At 37.2% G+C, this 15700-nt stretch overlaps 2 protein-coding genes across 11 annotated transcripts in view; both read right to left on the reverse strand.

Moving 5' to 3' along the window:
• The window catches only part of LOC106142717 (KH domain-containing, RNA-binding, signal transduction-associated protein 2), a 162612-nt gene that overhangs the window by 57991 nt on the left and 88921 nt on the right, over window positions 1-15700 (reverse strand). The gene's annotated exons all lie outside the window — the stretch shown is intronic.
• LOC132903327 (uncharacterized) lies at window positions 13736-14978 on the reverse strand. The gene has a single exon (XM_060951364.1). It carries the CDS (start codon window positions 14367-14369, stop codon window positions 13941-13943), a length of 429 nt encoding a protein of 142 aa, XP_060807347.1. The 5' UTR covers window positions 14370-14978; the 3' UTR covers window positions 13736-13940.

Here is a 15700-nt window from a genome sequence, read left to right on the forward strand (position 1 = left end):
TAGGCGACTTCTTGTTGATCACACCAAACATAAGGGTTGCCATGTACAGTTTCTGTCGATCTCGCATTTTTAAGAGATTTGAGGAGTAAATGAACGGACTAACACTTGTGCGAGGTGGAATTTTAAAGCAATATCGTGCACAGGCATTTTGTACCCGCTGTATAAGTTTCTGCGATTTAGCTAAGAGACAAGGTCCGTATACAGTAATGCAATAATTAAGCTTAGATAAAACCAGTGCCTCACACAGAGAGATACGTAAATCTACGCATATGAAATCTCTAATACGGTATAAGACTTTCAGTCTATAAAAACAACTCTTCACCACCCCCGCCACATAATCCTCAAACCTAAGTCTGCCGTCCATCAGTACTCCCAAATTTCTAGCCTCTTCTACCATATCAACACTGGTGTCCCTGATTTTAACGCATAATCTTCTCGATTTAGTTTTAGCTATTTGACTTTTAGATCCAAAAATCATAAATTTTGTTTTGGTTGGATTTAGAACTAAGCAATTCCTTTCAGACCAAGCAGCGATTCTGTCAAGATCCGCATTAAGATCGGCAATGGCACTATCAAAGTCTTTGTCTCCAAAAGATACGTAAATCTGCAAATCGTCAGCATACAATTGGTATTTGCAAATTTTAATAACGTCAATTATATCCGCAGTATATATAATAAACAACAGCGGCCCCAAAATAGAGCCCTGTGGTACACCTCTGCTAACAGGACTATTCTTCGATTTAAGTACCTCACCATTGGAGGCTCGTATTTGGATCCGCTGCGACCGGCCACTGAGGTAAGAGTTGAACCATTTTATTGTTGATGGATGGAACCCATAGTAAGACATCTTCGAAAGAAGAAGGGGAATATTTATGCAATCAAAGGCACGCGAGTAGTCCAACAGAACGAGAAGAGAGGCCTCGCCCCTATCCTGACTGTAAAGAATATTATCAACAACATCAATCAATGCTGTCGCTGTGCTGCGACCCTTTCTGAAACCCGATTGTTTGTCTGGAAGAAGGCCACAAGCCTCACAATATTTGTATAACTGTAGGTATACTATTTTTTCCATTATCTTAGATACATATGGAAGGAGGCTGACAGGACGTAAGTCCTTAAAGTCCTGGGGACTGTCTACTTTTGGTATTGGACACACAATGGCTATTTTCCATTTATCAGGAAATGTACAGGATGTGATAGACTTATTAATAATTTGAGTGATTATTGACAATGTATACGGCATTGTTAAAAGTATCATGTCCCTACTGAGACCATCACTACCCTGCGCGTTCGACTTAATACTTAATATGATATTGGCAACAACTTCCTCAGTCACCGGTTCTAGGCGAAACTCACAGGAAAACTTACGATGACATTCAAAGTAAGACAAATCTGATATAGAAATAGAATTTAGCCCAGGGACATTCAAAAAGTGAGCATTGATTTTTTCGGGTTCCAAAAGATGTTGAGGAAGATCGCAAGCATTATTTGAATCAGGCAGAACTGAATTTTTAATATTTTTCCAAAGCAATTTGGGATTCTTAATATTATTATTAATATATTGATCAAAATAAGCTTTACGCTCAGTGAAAAGACACACGTGTACCATTTTCTTTAAATCTTTATAATGCCTATGATCCTCCTCCAGTCCTGAAATTTTGTATCTCCTGTGAGCCTCATCGCGCAGTTTCATTTGGTAACGAATATTACTTGTAATCCACGGAGTGTTTTTAGGTCGTACAACAGATGAGGTGATCGGCGCATGACGATCAAACAATGCCATTACTCGATTGGTGAAAACAGAGATTAAGTCATTAACGTCATCCAAATCATTTATTTCATATAGGTTCAAATCTAAAATATCACTGTCAAAACCACTCAAACATATTTTTTTTAATTTCCTGCTACTGACTTTCTTCAGAGGCAATCTAGGTCTTCTTATGTTTAAATGAGCTGTAATAAAAGCATGAGCTCCAAGCTGGGGTATATGATCAACATTTAAGTCGCAAACTACACTATTCGAACAGATCAGATCAATAATTGTCTCACTATGGGAAGTAAAATGGGTGGGTTGGTTAACGAAGTTCGTGAGATTAAAACATTTCAAAAACTGTTCAAGCTGTGGGTACTTGTATGGGTCTTTTTCAATTAAGTCAACATTAAAGTCACCTACAAGGTAAACCTTATCATAGTCATAAAATGACGCAAGCGATTCGGTTATAGCATCAAAAAAGGTTCCCGGGTTAAGCCATGGAGGCCGATACGCAGTGCCAATGAGCAAACGAACGGAATTTACCTTAAGAGATATCCACATCTGATCAATATGTGAGGCCGATGTGGGGTGTGGACAGGTGCGTGCCTCTAGCCCCTTCCTTATGTAAAATCCTACTCCTCCTCCACGACTACGTTGGTGATTTGGCGGCCTAGGTATATGTCGGAGTCTGTAACCTGGAACCGTTGGGGCACGCCTATCCCCCTCATCAGAAAGCCAGGTTTCATTTATTGCCAGAATATCTGGAGAAACGCGAGCCACTGCCATTAAAAACTCATCATGTCTCGACCCTAGCGACCCTTTGTTAAAGAGACTAATTTTCATGTTTTTTGATTTAATCATTTTTGTTTGCATATTTATTTAGTATAAGACGCGTGAATTATGAGTGAGATAATTAAAAATAACGTATAAGTGATATCACTTTTAAAAGTCAATATCTTAAAAGAGACAAACATTTTCTCATATGTGTGTGGGGTTCTATAAATATGAATCTCAGTTTCAAAACAAAACAGTTGATTGTCAAAGTTATTTACAAAAAAATATAATGTGTGTAAGAGATGTAACTCAATGAAATATATATGTATATAAAAGCCACTTTGAGGTAAAGCATTTTTTGTATAAATAAACCGAAAAACGTGCCCCATCAGTGCCCCTTCAGTGCGCCGCAAAACACATACACATTGCACATTCAAAACCAATGTACTTTTGAGTCCAAAGCAATTCCCTCTCATCTTAACATAAACAATATAGAAGCTATTAGCTTTACACATACACATTTCTAATTCAAATAACTGAGCACTGTATACAATCTTTTGTGCAATAACTACTAAATGGGGAATGCAAAAGAGTTTAATTTTACGTTTAAACAGTAGCCACCTGGTCAACCAAATACCAAGTCCATCGTACATATAAAAATCGCAAGCACTTATAGTATATAATATACGAGTAAAAAAGGACCGAGCACTAGGCTTCCCATATGAAGAAACTGAGTAGGAAATATAAAAATAACCTTCGCATAGTTTAAACAGTGTATGTAAGGATAGCCAAGTTATACAAACCTTATATATAATAAATATATCAAAAGCAATAAAATATATGTTTCTATGTTTCAACAAGGCGTATAAATGTTTACAAGTAGTCACCATCATTCTCGTGAAAAATACATTTGAAAAATACAAATTGTTAATTTTATACATCCGCCGTACATTTAATGTAAACAAAGCACTAATTAAAGTATATGAGAAATACACGAAAGAAAAATATAGTATAGATGTATAGTTGCATAATAGCACCTTAAAAGCGAGAAACAGATAAAAAAACAGATAAAAAAAGTACCGGTGATTATATCTACATCCCCACGGTACATGTATATGTGAGCAAGCACTTGACACAATACTAAATAGCATTATAACTATAACAGGGAAAACCAGATCTATCCCTTGCAATATAAACCGGTAAATTCATAACAATCGCTGGCTTGAATTATCGTTGGCATCAGAGACAGCTGAGGCAAGGCCGAAAACTCTTTCTATATCACTGAGGCTGATTATTTTATATACAGATGAAGAAGCCGTGCGCCTAGCAAACACCTTTCCTCCCTTTGTCCAAACAAATTTCCAACTATCGGGCTTAGCACCACGGGATGCCTGAAGTGTTTTGGCAAATATGATTCTGTTGAGTTTGGTCAGTCTCTCATTAATATAGAACCTTCTTGGTGTATGATGAGGAAGGCCGAGATCACTCGTACTTGCATTTCTACGCACGCGAGACTGCCGCAGCAGTTCATCACGGATAGCGCGACGGGCAAATCGCACCACCACGGGCCGCGGCCGCACGTCACCCCCCACGCCATCTCCCGCATACGACTGCTTCTTATCCTGAGGCTGTCCGCGCGACCCCACTCTTGCTGCTACTACGATATCCTTTTCAGTGATATCAATTCCCAATTTAGAGGCAACAGTTACTACAATATGCACACAAGATTCTCCCTGAAACTCGGGTATGCATGTTAACTCGACGTCGTTCAATAAAAATTCACGCTCACGTTCATTTAACTCGTTTCGCAATTTTGTAATAGTATCATTTACTTCGGGTATGGTTCCCAACTTATTCCCAATCTTGCCTAGTTGAGAAACTAGGCTTACATTCTCCTGTTCAAGATTTTTTACCTTCTTGGCGATCTCATCGATGCTACCATTCAAGTGATTAATTTGGTCAGACAAAAAATCAGTAGTTGCAGTGAATTCAGATTTCACCATCTCGATTGATTTGTGAAGTTCCATTTTGACAAGACTCAAAATCTCAGCTTTGTTTTGTTCTAACTTTGCCAATATCTGAGTGTTATAGCCGTTAAGTTTGCTGTCCAGCAGTGCCGCCAGTTGGTCCAGAGAGAAAGACGTTGATGATGATGGCAATTTGTTCATTATAGGATCAGATTGTAACATAGATGTGCTCAGCGAGGTTATGCTCTCATCCAGGGCAGACCCATCACATGACATGTTAGTCTCGTGGAGTAATCGTACAGGTGTTTCGTCTCCTTTGTGTCGCCGTGAAGTAACATTATTACAGGACGGGCACTGCCATGAGACGGAAAACTCTTCTTTGTTTAGACGATAAAAGTTGCTACTCATATTTAAACAAGCATAATGATAGAACCGCTTGCATATTGTACATATAAGTTGCCTGTCTTTTGCTACAGGTTGTAGACATGCTGTGCAATCCATAATAACAAATCGATATTGTTTATATCCAAAAAAAACACCTATATCCAATCCAAAGTTAATTTTGTTTACCACCGACAATATGCAGTTAACCAATTTATATGTGAACGTATGCTTTGTTGCGTCTCGCTCACACTCATAAAGTTGCGGCTATAATCGCTCCAGCGAATGCGCAATGTGCCGGCGCAATGGATCTAAGTACAGTGGTCGATATAATGTAATGATGGTGGGTTAGTAGAAATCAATCCTTCGCTTTAAACTGTTTTCGTCACTGAACACGAATATTAGTATATACACAGTAACTACTTGCACCAGTAAACAGGTCTTTTAATAAGCTCTAATTCGTATACACTTTGCACCGAATACTTTTAAGTTTATAATGATTATCTTAATTTATTTACACAGCGCAGTACAAACGCGTCACCTCGAATCGCTTCGCCGCGTACATCCAGTATTAATTATTATTAAAAAAAAAGAGATTCTACTTTATCGCGTGTACACAATACCTAGTAGATATCTAATGAAATAGCATCCAGAATAGAGAACAGTAAATAACAAGAGGACGATAACTCAAAGTTAGAAATTCTCGCCTTTACTGTTATTATCCTTTGTACAAGTCTTAGAGCTGTTTGTGACAGACAGACAGGACAATTTGTTGTACGTACAGTAGATGAAACTTTTCAACTAAGAACTATTTGTGATGGGACACACGGCAACTTTGTTCTGACATTGAATAATATTAACTAAGCTTAAAAAATATTTAAAAAAAAATCATAAAGTATCACCACTTTTATAAGTTACACTGATAAATATCTGTGCAGAAGTCAAATTTTCGTATAGCGCGGAAATATTTGAGCTTATCCGCCTGTCAGAGCGATTATGACATTTTGTTTTTTTAATTTTAGTTTAATGCGCTTGTAATAAGGGCATTTCAAGCACATTGTCACGTTTCACAAGGTCATCAGGTTACTTCGTTCATTTTGTCATTTTATTGTTTTTTTTTTTCAGATTGTTTCAACTGTTGCTTGCACTATTCTGCGCAGAATTATGTAGAGGCAACTTTTAAACTCGTTTTTTAAAAAAAAGTTAATATCTCGTATTTCCCGCTATTGGTAATATTTGGATTACGAATACTTTTATTTATTTATGTTACGTACCATCTAATAATTTACATGCTGTAGGTATAAGGAAAGAAGTATGTAGGGATCGGGGCATGTGGAAAATAGTAGTATCTGCCTACCCTCCCGGAAAGTGGCGTAATTTTATGTACCTGTAGGTATAGTTTGTATGGCAACATTTAAATTTTTTCGAATGCAATAAAATATTACGTAATAAAGTGTCAAATTGTTGAAAAACCCTGAACATTTTTTCAATTACAAAGTTATACTCATACAAAAATATAATAACGTCTATATCCCTTACAGGGTAGACAGAGCCAACAGCCTTGAAAAGACTGATAGGCCACGTTCAGCTGTTTCCCTTAATGATAGAATTGAGATTCAAAAACTGACAAGTTTTGGCTAGCCCATCGCCTAAAAGAAGAATCTCAAGTTTATAAGCCCTTAGTCGCATTTTACGACATTGGTGCCAGGAACCACACGGTAACTTATATTCACCGGTGTTAAGTCATCTCAAAATAGAGAGCTTGAATACATAATTACTTGTCTTCCATTAGTACTAACAAATATGAGAAGCGCGGGTAACTAACAGCTGCAAATAATTTACCGCTGTCTGCATCGAAAACAAGTTAACATTGGCCATAGACTATCTATATTACTAGACGTTCCACAACACAACATTTAAATTTCAACCGACGACGCTCTTAAGGCGAAGGAAAACATACATACATAAATCACGCCTCTTTCCCGGAGGGGTAGGCAGAGACCACATCTTTCCACTAGCCACGATCCCTGCACACTTATTTCGCTTCATTCACATTGGAAATCAACGCATTCAGGCAACTGGATTTGTTAACCTTTGTTAACAAATGAATTAATGCTAATTCATTATATCCTGCAAAGTTAGCGGAGGTTAGACGGGAGTCGCTTTTTGCAAATACCTGACTTATCTTGTGATCAAATTTTTAGAGAGGCTACCGTGACTAATGGCAGAAAGATGACAAAATAAAGACTTAAATACAATGTAACAATTTCGAAATAGTGTTTCGTGATAGTGTCATGTGAATGTCATGAGAATGTGACCTTTCAGTCTTTTCAAGACTACTGGCTATGTCTACCCCGCAAGGGATATAGACGTGACTATATATACATACATGTAATTGAGTCATTTCGCTGGCCTCATTTCAAAGTTGCATCCCCACTAACACTAACCGAACTGATGCGAACTAAAAATTTGCGCTATCTATTTCTGTCGATGTCTACGGTGCCATCCCTATCCCAGTTATGACGTATAGAGTAATTTAGAATGATGAATAGTCGCCATTGTTTCCGAGGTGCAGTGGCCAATGTAGTGGAAGATCAGAGACCCTTTCAGTTTAATTTAGGACTGTCAAGCATTGTCACCTAAATGTTGTGTGACAAAGAAAGGCTTATTCACTTAATTTATACTCATGTTTGTACGTATAGTTTGTACTCGCATGAAATGTATGAAATTACGAATGGAATGGAATTAGGTATGCTCAAAATCGGATACACAATTGGATTCTTCTTTTAGACGATGGGGGCTAGCAACCTGTCACTATTTGAATCTCAATTCTTTCATTAAGCCGAACAGCTGAACGTGGCCTATCAGTCTTTTCATGACTGTTGGCTCTGTCTACCCCGTTAGGGATAAAGACGTGATCATATGTATATATGTATGTTTTGGATACACCGCTTATTGACGTCAGATCCAGAATCAGTCACCAAAGAGACTGAAGTGACTCCATGTCAAGCATAGAGGAGGTGGGTGCATACATACATACATATGGTCACGTCTATATCCCTTGTGAGGTAGACAGAGCCAACAGTCTTAAAAAGACTGATCGGCCACGTTCAGCTATTTGGCTTAATGGTAGAATTGAGATCCAAATAGTGACAAGTTGCTAGCCCATCGCCTAAAAAAAGAATCCCAAGTTTGTAAGCCTATCCCTTAGTCGCCTTTTACGACATCCATGGGAAAGAGATGGAGTGGTCCTATTCTTCTTGTATTGGTGCCGGGAACCACACGGCACAGGTGGGTACAATAGAGAACACGCTGTCGTGGAAGCGATGATTCGGCTCGACCGCCACCAAAGGGAAGATCTTCCGCTAGGCTAGGTGTTATGCCTGGGGAACCGCGCGACAGACGATGTTGTGTCGGAGGTTGTATATATGCTCCAATCCATGAAATCTTTGCTTGCGCGATTTAGGTTTTTTGCTGTTTTTGACTGATAACGTCGGGTATTTTATTTTTTATTTTTGTGACTTGTGGCGCAGATATTTCGCCACAACGGTAAGATGAAAAAATGAGAAAGATGCAAAGGCGCACAGTTAGGGTATCACCTTTCCCTGGCCTTTGAAAACCAGATGTTTTTTTTTCTTGTTTTGATAACCAGTTACTAAAATGGAATTCACTTGTCTTTTTGTAACCATGTTTAATAACCGGCTACTAAAAAGTATATTTATTCATTAATAATTTATCCACTTTTGTAGCACACCCTAATAAATAACTATTTTTTGAGTTGCGTATATTAGTTTGAATACTAACTGACGCTTCTTACAGTGAAAGAAGATGTCGCGAAAAAACTAAATGTGTAACCGTTTTCTAAGTTCGGTCGGGGTTTTCCGGTCGCTTTGTGTAATATGTTTGACTTAGCCTGACTGACTGACTTAGATGGGGTCTTGGTTATATTTAAATACTTTAATTTATGACTAAATACAACCATTTTCTATTTAACAAAGCCTAAATAATAAGAAGGTCATAGATTTCCCAACTGAACTTTATAGACCTGCTTATAATCCTACTAATATTATAAATGCGAAAGTTTTTGACTATGTCAGTATGGATGTTTGTTACTCTTTCACGTAAAAACTACTAAACCGATTAAGATTAAATTTGTTATGAAGGTAACTGAAGACCCAGAATAACATATCTATAGGCTACTTTTTATCCCGGAGTTCCCGCGGGATTGATAGGGTTTCCATGCGGACGAAGTCGCGGGCGGCCTCTAGTAAAAAATAAAAAAGTAAATTTTTTTGTTGGCCATCCGCAGGGTCTATGTGTCACATTGCATCAGTTAAACTTTCCGGCTTTACTGTAGGTACCTACCTACTGCCCAGAGTTGTGTATGATGTCGTACAAAGTCATCATCATTTTTATTGCTAAACTATTTCAGAAATCGATTTCTAACTTAGATATTGTGGCGTCATTTCTACGGCATAATACCGAAAAAGTCAATTATTTACTAAATAAATCTTTGCAATATCTAAGGAAATATGAAGATCTGACATATTAAGGACCTTGTTTGTACTCATATTATACATACATAGGTATAGTCAGTCATGTCTATATTCTTTGCGGGGTAGACAGAGCCAATAGTCTTGAAAATACTGATAGGCCACGTTCAGCTGTTTGGCTTAATGATGGAATTGAGATTTAAATAGTGACAGGTTGCCAGCCCATCGCCTAAAAGAAGAATCCCAAGTTTATAAGCTTATCACTTAGTCGCGAGAGTATAACGATTTTTCTAATTCAGTAATGTTAATATGAATAATGAATAGGTGTCTTCAGAAACTTTTCGTTTTGCGTTCAATTGAGTGCCGTGTGGTTTCCGGCCAAATAGAAAAAAGAATAAGACCACTCCATCTCGTTCCCATGGATGTCGTAAAAGGCGACTAAGGGATAGGATAGCAACCTACTATTCGAATCTCTTTTTTGTCCGACGTTAAATATGACTAGAAATGTTAAATTCTGCAGAATCCTACTAAGATAACACTCAAGATGGAAGTGTGAATGACCAAACTACTTAAGCCTACTTAAAATGCGGTCTGTATCAAGAACACTCAAAGTTTGCCCATTGTGAAGTTGGCTCAGTGCCAAGCTTATGAGAAAGCTGACCATGTTACATACAAATTCGTGTTAAACTGTTCGGTACACGTGTACTTAATAGCGTTGAAGTTTTGAATTTCTCGTGTATGCATAAGTTATTCTGGCGGAAGATATGAAATCAATCTAGCATACTGTAGACATTTCCTAGCTCTTAATGATAAGAAATTTTCGTAATTCCCACATAAGCGATACCTCGGGAAATAACTAATAATACATAAATCTCAATTTAACACAGAATTCATTTTCACGAACCTTTTCATCCGCCTTTTAGGTCATTTTCAGCTTTCAGATGTTTATTCGAGCCCGAAATTTTTGCATGAATAAGTTCATATTTAAATAAACTTTTTATCCGGGGCTTTCAAGAATTTTCGGGTTTACTTTAAAACGAGTATTGGAATAAAAACTATATTTTTAGCTCAGTTTATATTCACCAGCCATAAAATTAACACTGTATTTCTTAACTATTTGCTTACGGTTGCTATGTGGTTCCCAGCACTTTGGAATGGGATCACCACGGAAAGAGATAGATATCTCTTTCTAATGGATGTCGTAAAAACGACTAAGGCAATAGGCGCGGCTTTCGTTTAGTTGCACTAGGCTTTAGGTTATTAGGCTAGTAATCTGTCACTATTTGAATTTTAATTATTTTCTTTCCTTTGCCTTTCCGAAAAGGCAGAACTTTTTGGAACTATTGGATAAATCTACCCCGAAAAGGATAAAAACGTGATTAAGTATGTATATGTTTGTATGTTCTTAACGTTGATAGCAACAACATTCTGCAAGTTTGACAGATGGTCGCTTCTTGTAAAACCCTGACTTCCGACAGTCTAATGATAGTTTGACTCCAGGTTACCTTCCAGGAAAAACAACCGCAACCAAATAAGAGGATGATAGTTCAAAATCATTGATAAGACAGAAGGAATTGCTTAATTTCGAAATCTAATAAGAAAAAAAATTAAGAAAAAAAGTTGCGTGAAGTGTCCAATGGAAGTGCTGTTCAAAGTTAAGTCAGAGGGTACAATTCGGAACGTGAGAGAAACTTTTATTTTCATCTTATTTCCAAGTCCTTTTATTGACACTCCATAATTATCTTCTTCTCTTATCTGTCTGTCTTTTACGGGGTAAACAGTGTCAATATAGTCACAACTCTCTACCACGTTTACATACATACATATAATCACGTCTATATCCCTTGCGGGGAAGACAGAGCCAACAGTCTTGAAAAGACTGATAGGCCACGTTCAGCTATTTGGCTTTAAGGTAGAACTGAGATTCAAATAGTGACAGGTTGCTAGCCTGTCGCCTAGAAGAAGAATCCCAAATATCCCTGGGAACGAGATGGAGTGGTCCTTTTCTTTTTTTTTATTGATTCCGGGAACCACACGGCACGCATACATTACACGCATGTATTATGCATTATACTATTTATTTAAATACAGGTATTAAACACGCATGTAACGTACCTTTATTATTTGAGTCGCTTGATGACCACGGATCATTGTGACATGATTCGAAACGTTTGAGATAAAATAAAGGTCAAAAGGTACTTCACGTGCGCGTTTCATACCTGTCTTCCTCTTAGCTTTAATCACGGTTGCATCCTCACCTCTCTGGAGAGGAGCCCGAGGTACGCCTTTAACCATGGATCCTAGATTGGGTGAGTCAGGTTTTTACACGAAGCGACTCCCATCTGACCACCGCAACATTTGCAGTAAACCTAACCCGTATTGGATCCATGGTTACACATCCACTTGCCTGAATGTGCAGGTTTCCTCACGATGTTTTCCCTTGCGCGTTTAATACCTGTATTATTCAAAAATTCTCTTAAGCAGTACGCCTTTTAAACTTTTTCATTTAAATAGATATAATTATAAAATTTTCTCTCTGACCTAACCCTATTAAAACCGGCGGCGAATTTCCAAATTGAAGTGTAATTGGAATTTCAAATTCTGTAAATAATGAAGCGAAATTGAAGCCAACAATGGGTCAATATTGTGCCCCTTCCAGAACTTTGGTAATTTCTTTGAATCTTTCTCAGTAGATTCGCGACTTTTAGTCGGACTTTAATCTTAAAAACCTCGGACAAACTGTTACACTTTTAGTTTACTAGCTGTGCACCGGGGCTTCGCTCCCTTGAGAATTTAGAAATCTAAAGTATCCCTATTATATAATCATATCATATAAAATCACGGGTAGAATATAAATTGGAATAACATATTATGATTATTCCAGTTTATATTCTACCCGTGTAACAAATTTCATCAAATTATTTCTGTGTAAGTAGAATTTGCGTACATACATACACACAGCCTTATAAACTGTCGTATTTATAATAGTAAAATATAATCGTTGTACCGTCAGCTTGACTCGAGTTCACTTTGAAAGTAATTGCGACTTACAGCCGAAGAATAATGACGACAGATTACAACAATTTTTGCGATTTTAAAAGTAGCTCGTCTGCCACGGCCGAAAAGGCTTGCCGAAACTGGTTAGACTCGAAAATATTTCTGAGGGGTAGTGATCTCTTGAGAGCTGTGGTACTCCCTCCTTATCAGGGGTTCTTTTTTATTAATAATTAAATTACGCCCTCAAAATTCCACCATTTGCTTAGTGAATTGTTATTGGTACTTATGGAAGATTGTTTTATTACGTGACGTTAAATTTTAACGTTAATTTTCGCTGCGGTGACTATGAATTCGACTCCTTTCTAACCTTTTCTATCTTTACTTTATAGCGGGAGTGATGATTCGGCTCGACCGCCACCAAAGGGAAGGTCTTCCGCCAGGCTAGTTGTTATGCCTGGGGAACCGCGCGACAGAGGATGTTGTGTCGGAGGTTGTATATATTGCTCCAATACGTGAAATCATTGCTTGTGCGATTTAGGTTTTTCGCTGTTTTTTTTATATCCCTTGCTGGGTGGACAGAGCCAACAGTCTTAAAAAGACTGAAAGGCCACGTTCAGCTGTATGGCTTAATAAAGGAATTCAAATAGTAGGTAATAGGAGATTCAAATAGTGACAGGTTGCTAGCCCATCGCCTAAAAGCATCCCAAGTTAATCAGCCTATTCCTTAGTCACCTTTTACGACATCCATGGGAAATTTATGGAGTAATTCTATTCTATAGTGCCGGGTGTCACACACACACCAAAACAGTCATAAAATTTACTGTCATTTATAGACCTTCCCGTATATTGTAACTTCACATCGGGGACAATAAATCTTCAAATTGGATATCGTAAATATAAAATGGAGTAAGGGATGTTATTTTACTAGTGTCATTTTGTTAACAGCTTCGCATGTACGAATTTTAAAAAATCTACCGAAAATTTTCAAAATTACCGCTACTTATAAAAAGCAACGAATTAAACGCCGCCTACAAAAAGCGACGAATTTAGCGCCACCTAATAGAGAATTTAGGATTTTCATAAATCCCACGAGAACTATAGTCTTTACCGGGATGAAAGGGAGAAAAAATTCTATTCTATTCTATTCTAAGTATAATTTAATATTGTGAAGTTGACGTTGTTGAAGAAAATGCTGCAGTGCAGTTTGTTACCGCTTCTTCTGCACTGACGCCTTGGAAGCGGCAGTAAACTTAGTTTTTAAGTAATTTATTTGACGTCAACCAAGTTGTTAAACCATACGACAATTATTAAGCGATATAATAATATCCTATAATAATGAAATATAATGAAATATATATAAATGTGGGATTACTCAGTTGGATATAGTAAAACAAATATTTCCTTCAGTTTCTTTAATAGGTTTTTTCATCTTCCAAACTTCAATGTCTAATCCTTTTTCTTTGACATTTTACATCAATTTACTCTTCTAAAATAAAAAGTGCCAGTCCTAACAATAACTTAAAATAACGAAACAATTTAAATAAAAAACGTTCACAACCCACACGGCCGTCCTGACTATTCATCTGTCCCAGATGAAATACTATCTTCCGAGGAGACCCAAGGCTTCATGTAATCTGCAGAACTAGTTGTCTTAATAGGGCCTTCCGCCGTTCCTATTTTATTTAGTACGTATCTGTCGTTACGTTTCTTTTCGGTGACTTCGTAGGGTCCTAGAAACTTAGGGTACAGTTTACTCCCTTGTGAGAACTGTGTCTTCTTGATCGCTACTAAATCTCCAATATCATAAGAAAAAGCCTCTTTTCTCTTCCGATTGTAGTACTTCACATTCTCTTCTTGTATTTTCCTTATAGACTCTTTAGCTTTCTCCCTTATTTCTTGCCTCTTGTCATTTACTTCTTGTATAATTTCTTCTTCAATCAATTTTAATATTCCATCATCTTTATCTCTCATCTTTACTCCGAACATCAATTCAAACGGCGTCATTCCAATGCTACGTTGATAAGTTCCGTTCAAACAACGCTGTACATTTGATACACGACGGTACCATTTCGTAGGATCATCGGCGCTTAGTTTAGCAAGTACGTTTATAATTATCTGATGTACCCTCTCTACTTGTCCGTTTCCTCTTGGCTGACCAGTCGTTATTAAATAATGTGTAATGTTCTCATTCTTACAATACTCTTTAAAATCATTTGAAGTAAATGCAGCGTTTCGGTCTGTTATTATACGTTCGGGTGACCCAAAAACTTGTTGTTGTAAAGTCAGTTTGTTAATAGTCTCTTCTGTTGTTAAAGTCTTCACAGGATAAATCCAAGTAAATTTGGTAAACGCGTCAACTACTGTAAGTATGTACTTGTAACTTTTATTTGTTGATGTAAGGGGTCCTAAGTGATCTATGTGATAGGTCGACAATGGGACACTACCCTTATCAATCGGATTAAGCAAACCTTCTTTTTTGCCCTTTTTATGAGATACAATTATGCACTCAACGCAATTATCAACAATTTTCTTAATCTTTTCTCTTAAATTCTCTATATAATATTCTCTTTCAATAAGTTCCTCAGTCTTTACTATTCCGAAATGACCTTTCTCGTGATTCTTTCTAATGATCTCCCATTGCATCTTTTTAGGTATAACAATTATTTTATTTCCGTCTTTCCACTTATACAATATTTCATTCTGAACAACATAATCTTTGTAATCTTCTGTCTCTAAAATCTTCTTAATCAATCTTACATGTTCGTCTTCGTTTTGTGCTTTCTTTATCCTTGCTATAGTTTCAGAAAGAACTAAACAGACAGGATATCTGCTCAGCGCATCTGCGTGTTTCATTCGTGATGCAGATCGGTGTTCTATCTCATAGTCGTATTCTTCGAGCAATAAGGCCCATCGTGCAACTCGTGGAGGTAAGTCTTTCTTTTGTAGTGTCATCGTTAATGCAGAACAATCGGTTACAATTTTGAAGTGTATCCCTTGTAAGTATACTCTAAATTTCTTTATTGCTTCAACAATAGCCAAAATTTCTAAATAATAACTATGATACTTCTTCTCAGCGGGAGTAGTCTTTTTACTCATAAAATGCACTGGGTGTAACTGATCATCAATCGGATTTTTTTGTAATAGAACAGCTCCGTAACCATCTGCACTTGCATCGGTGTGTACTTCTGTGTATAAAGCAGGATTATAAATTCGGAGAACCGGCGAATTGGTAAGTATATCTTTTAATCTTATAAAGGCTTGTTCACATATTTCGTCAAAATTAAAAACAACTCCTTTCTTTAACAGATCTGTCATAGGTTTAGCTATTAGAGAAT

This window comes from Amyelois transitella, chromosome 24 (genome assembly GCF_032362555.1).
Source record: "Amyelois transitella isolate CPQ chromosome 24, ilAmyTran1.1, whole genome shotgun sequence".
In the NCBI taxonomy this organism is placed as follows: Eukaryota; Metazoa; Arthropoda; class Insecta; order Lepidoptera; family Pyralidae; genus Amyelois; species Amyelois transitella.

Bases quoted from the DNA above. Each gene is read 5' to 3' on its own strand.
- LOC132903327 (XM_060951364.1), bottom strand. From the start codon at position 14,369: ATGACGCCGTTTGAATTGATGTTCGGAGTAAAGATGAGAGATAAAGAT.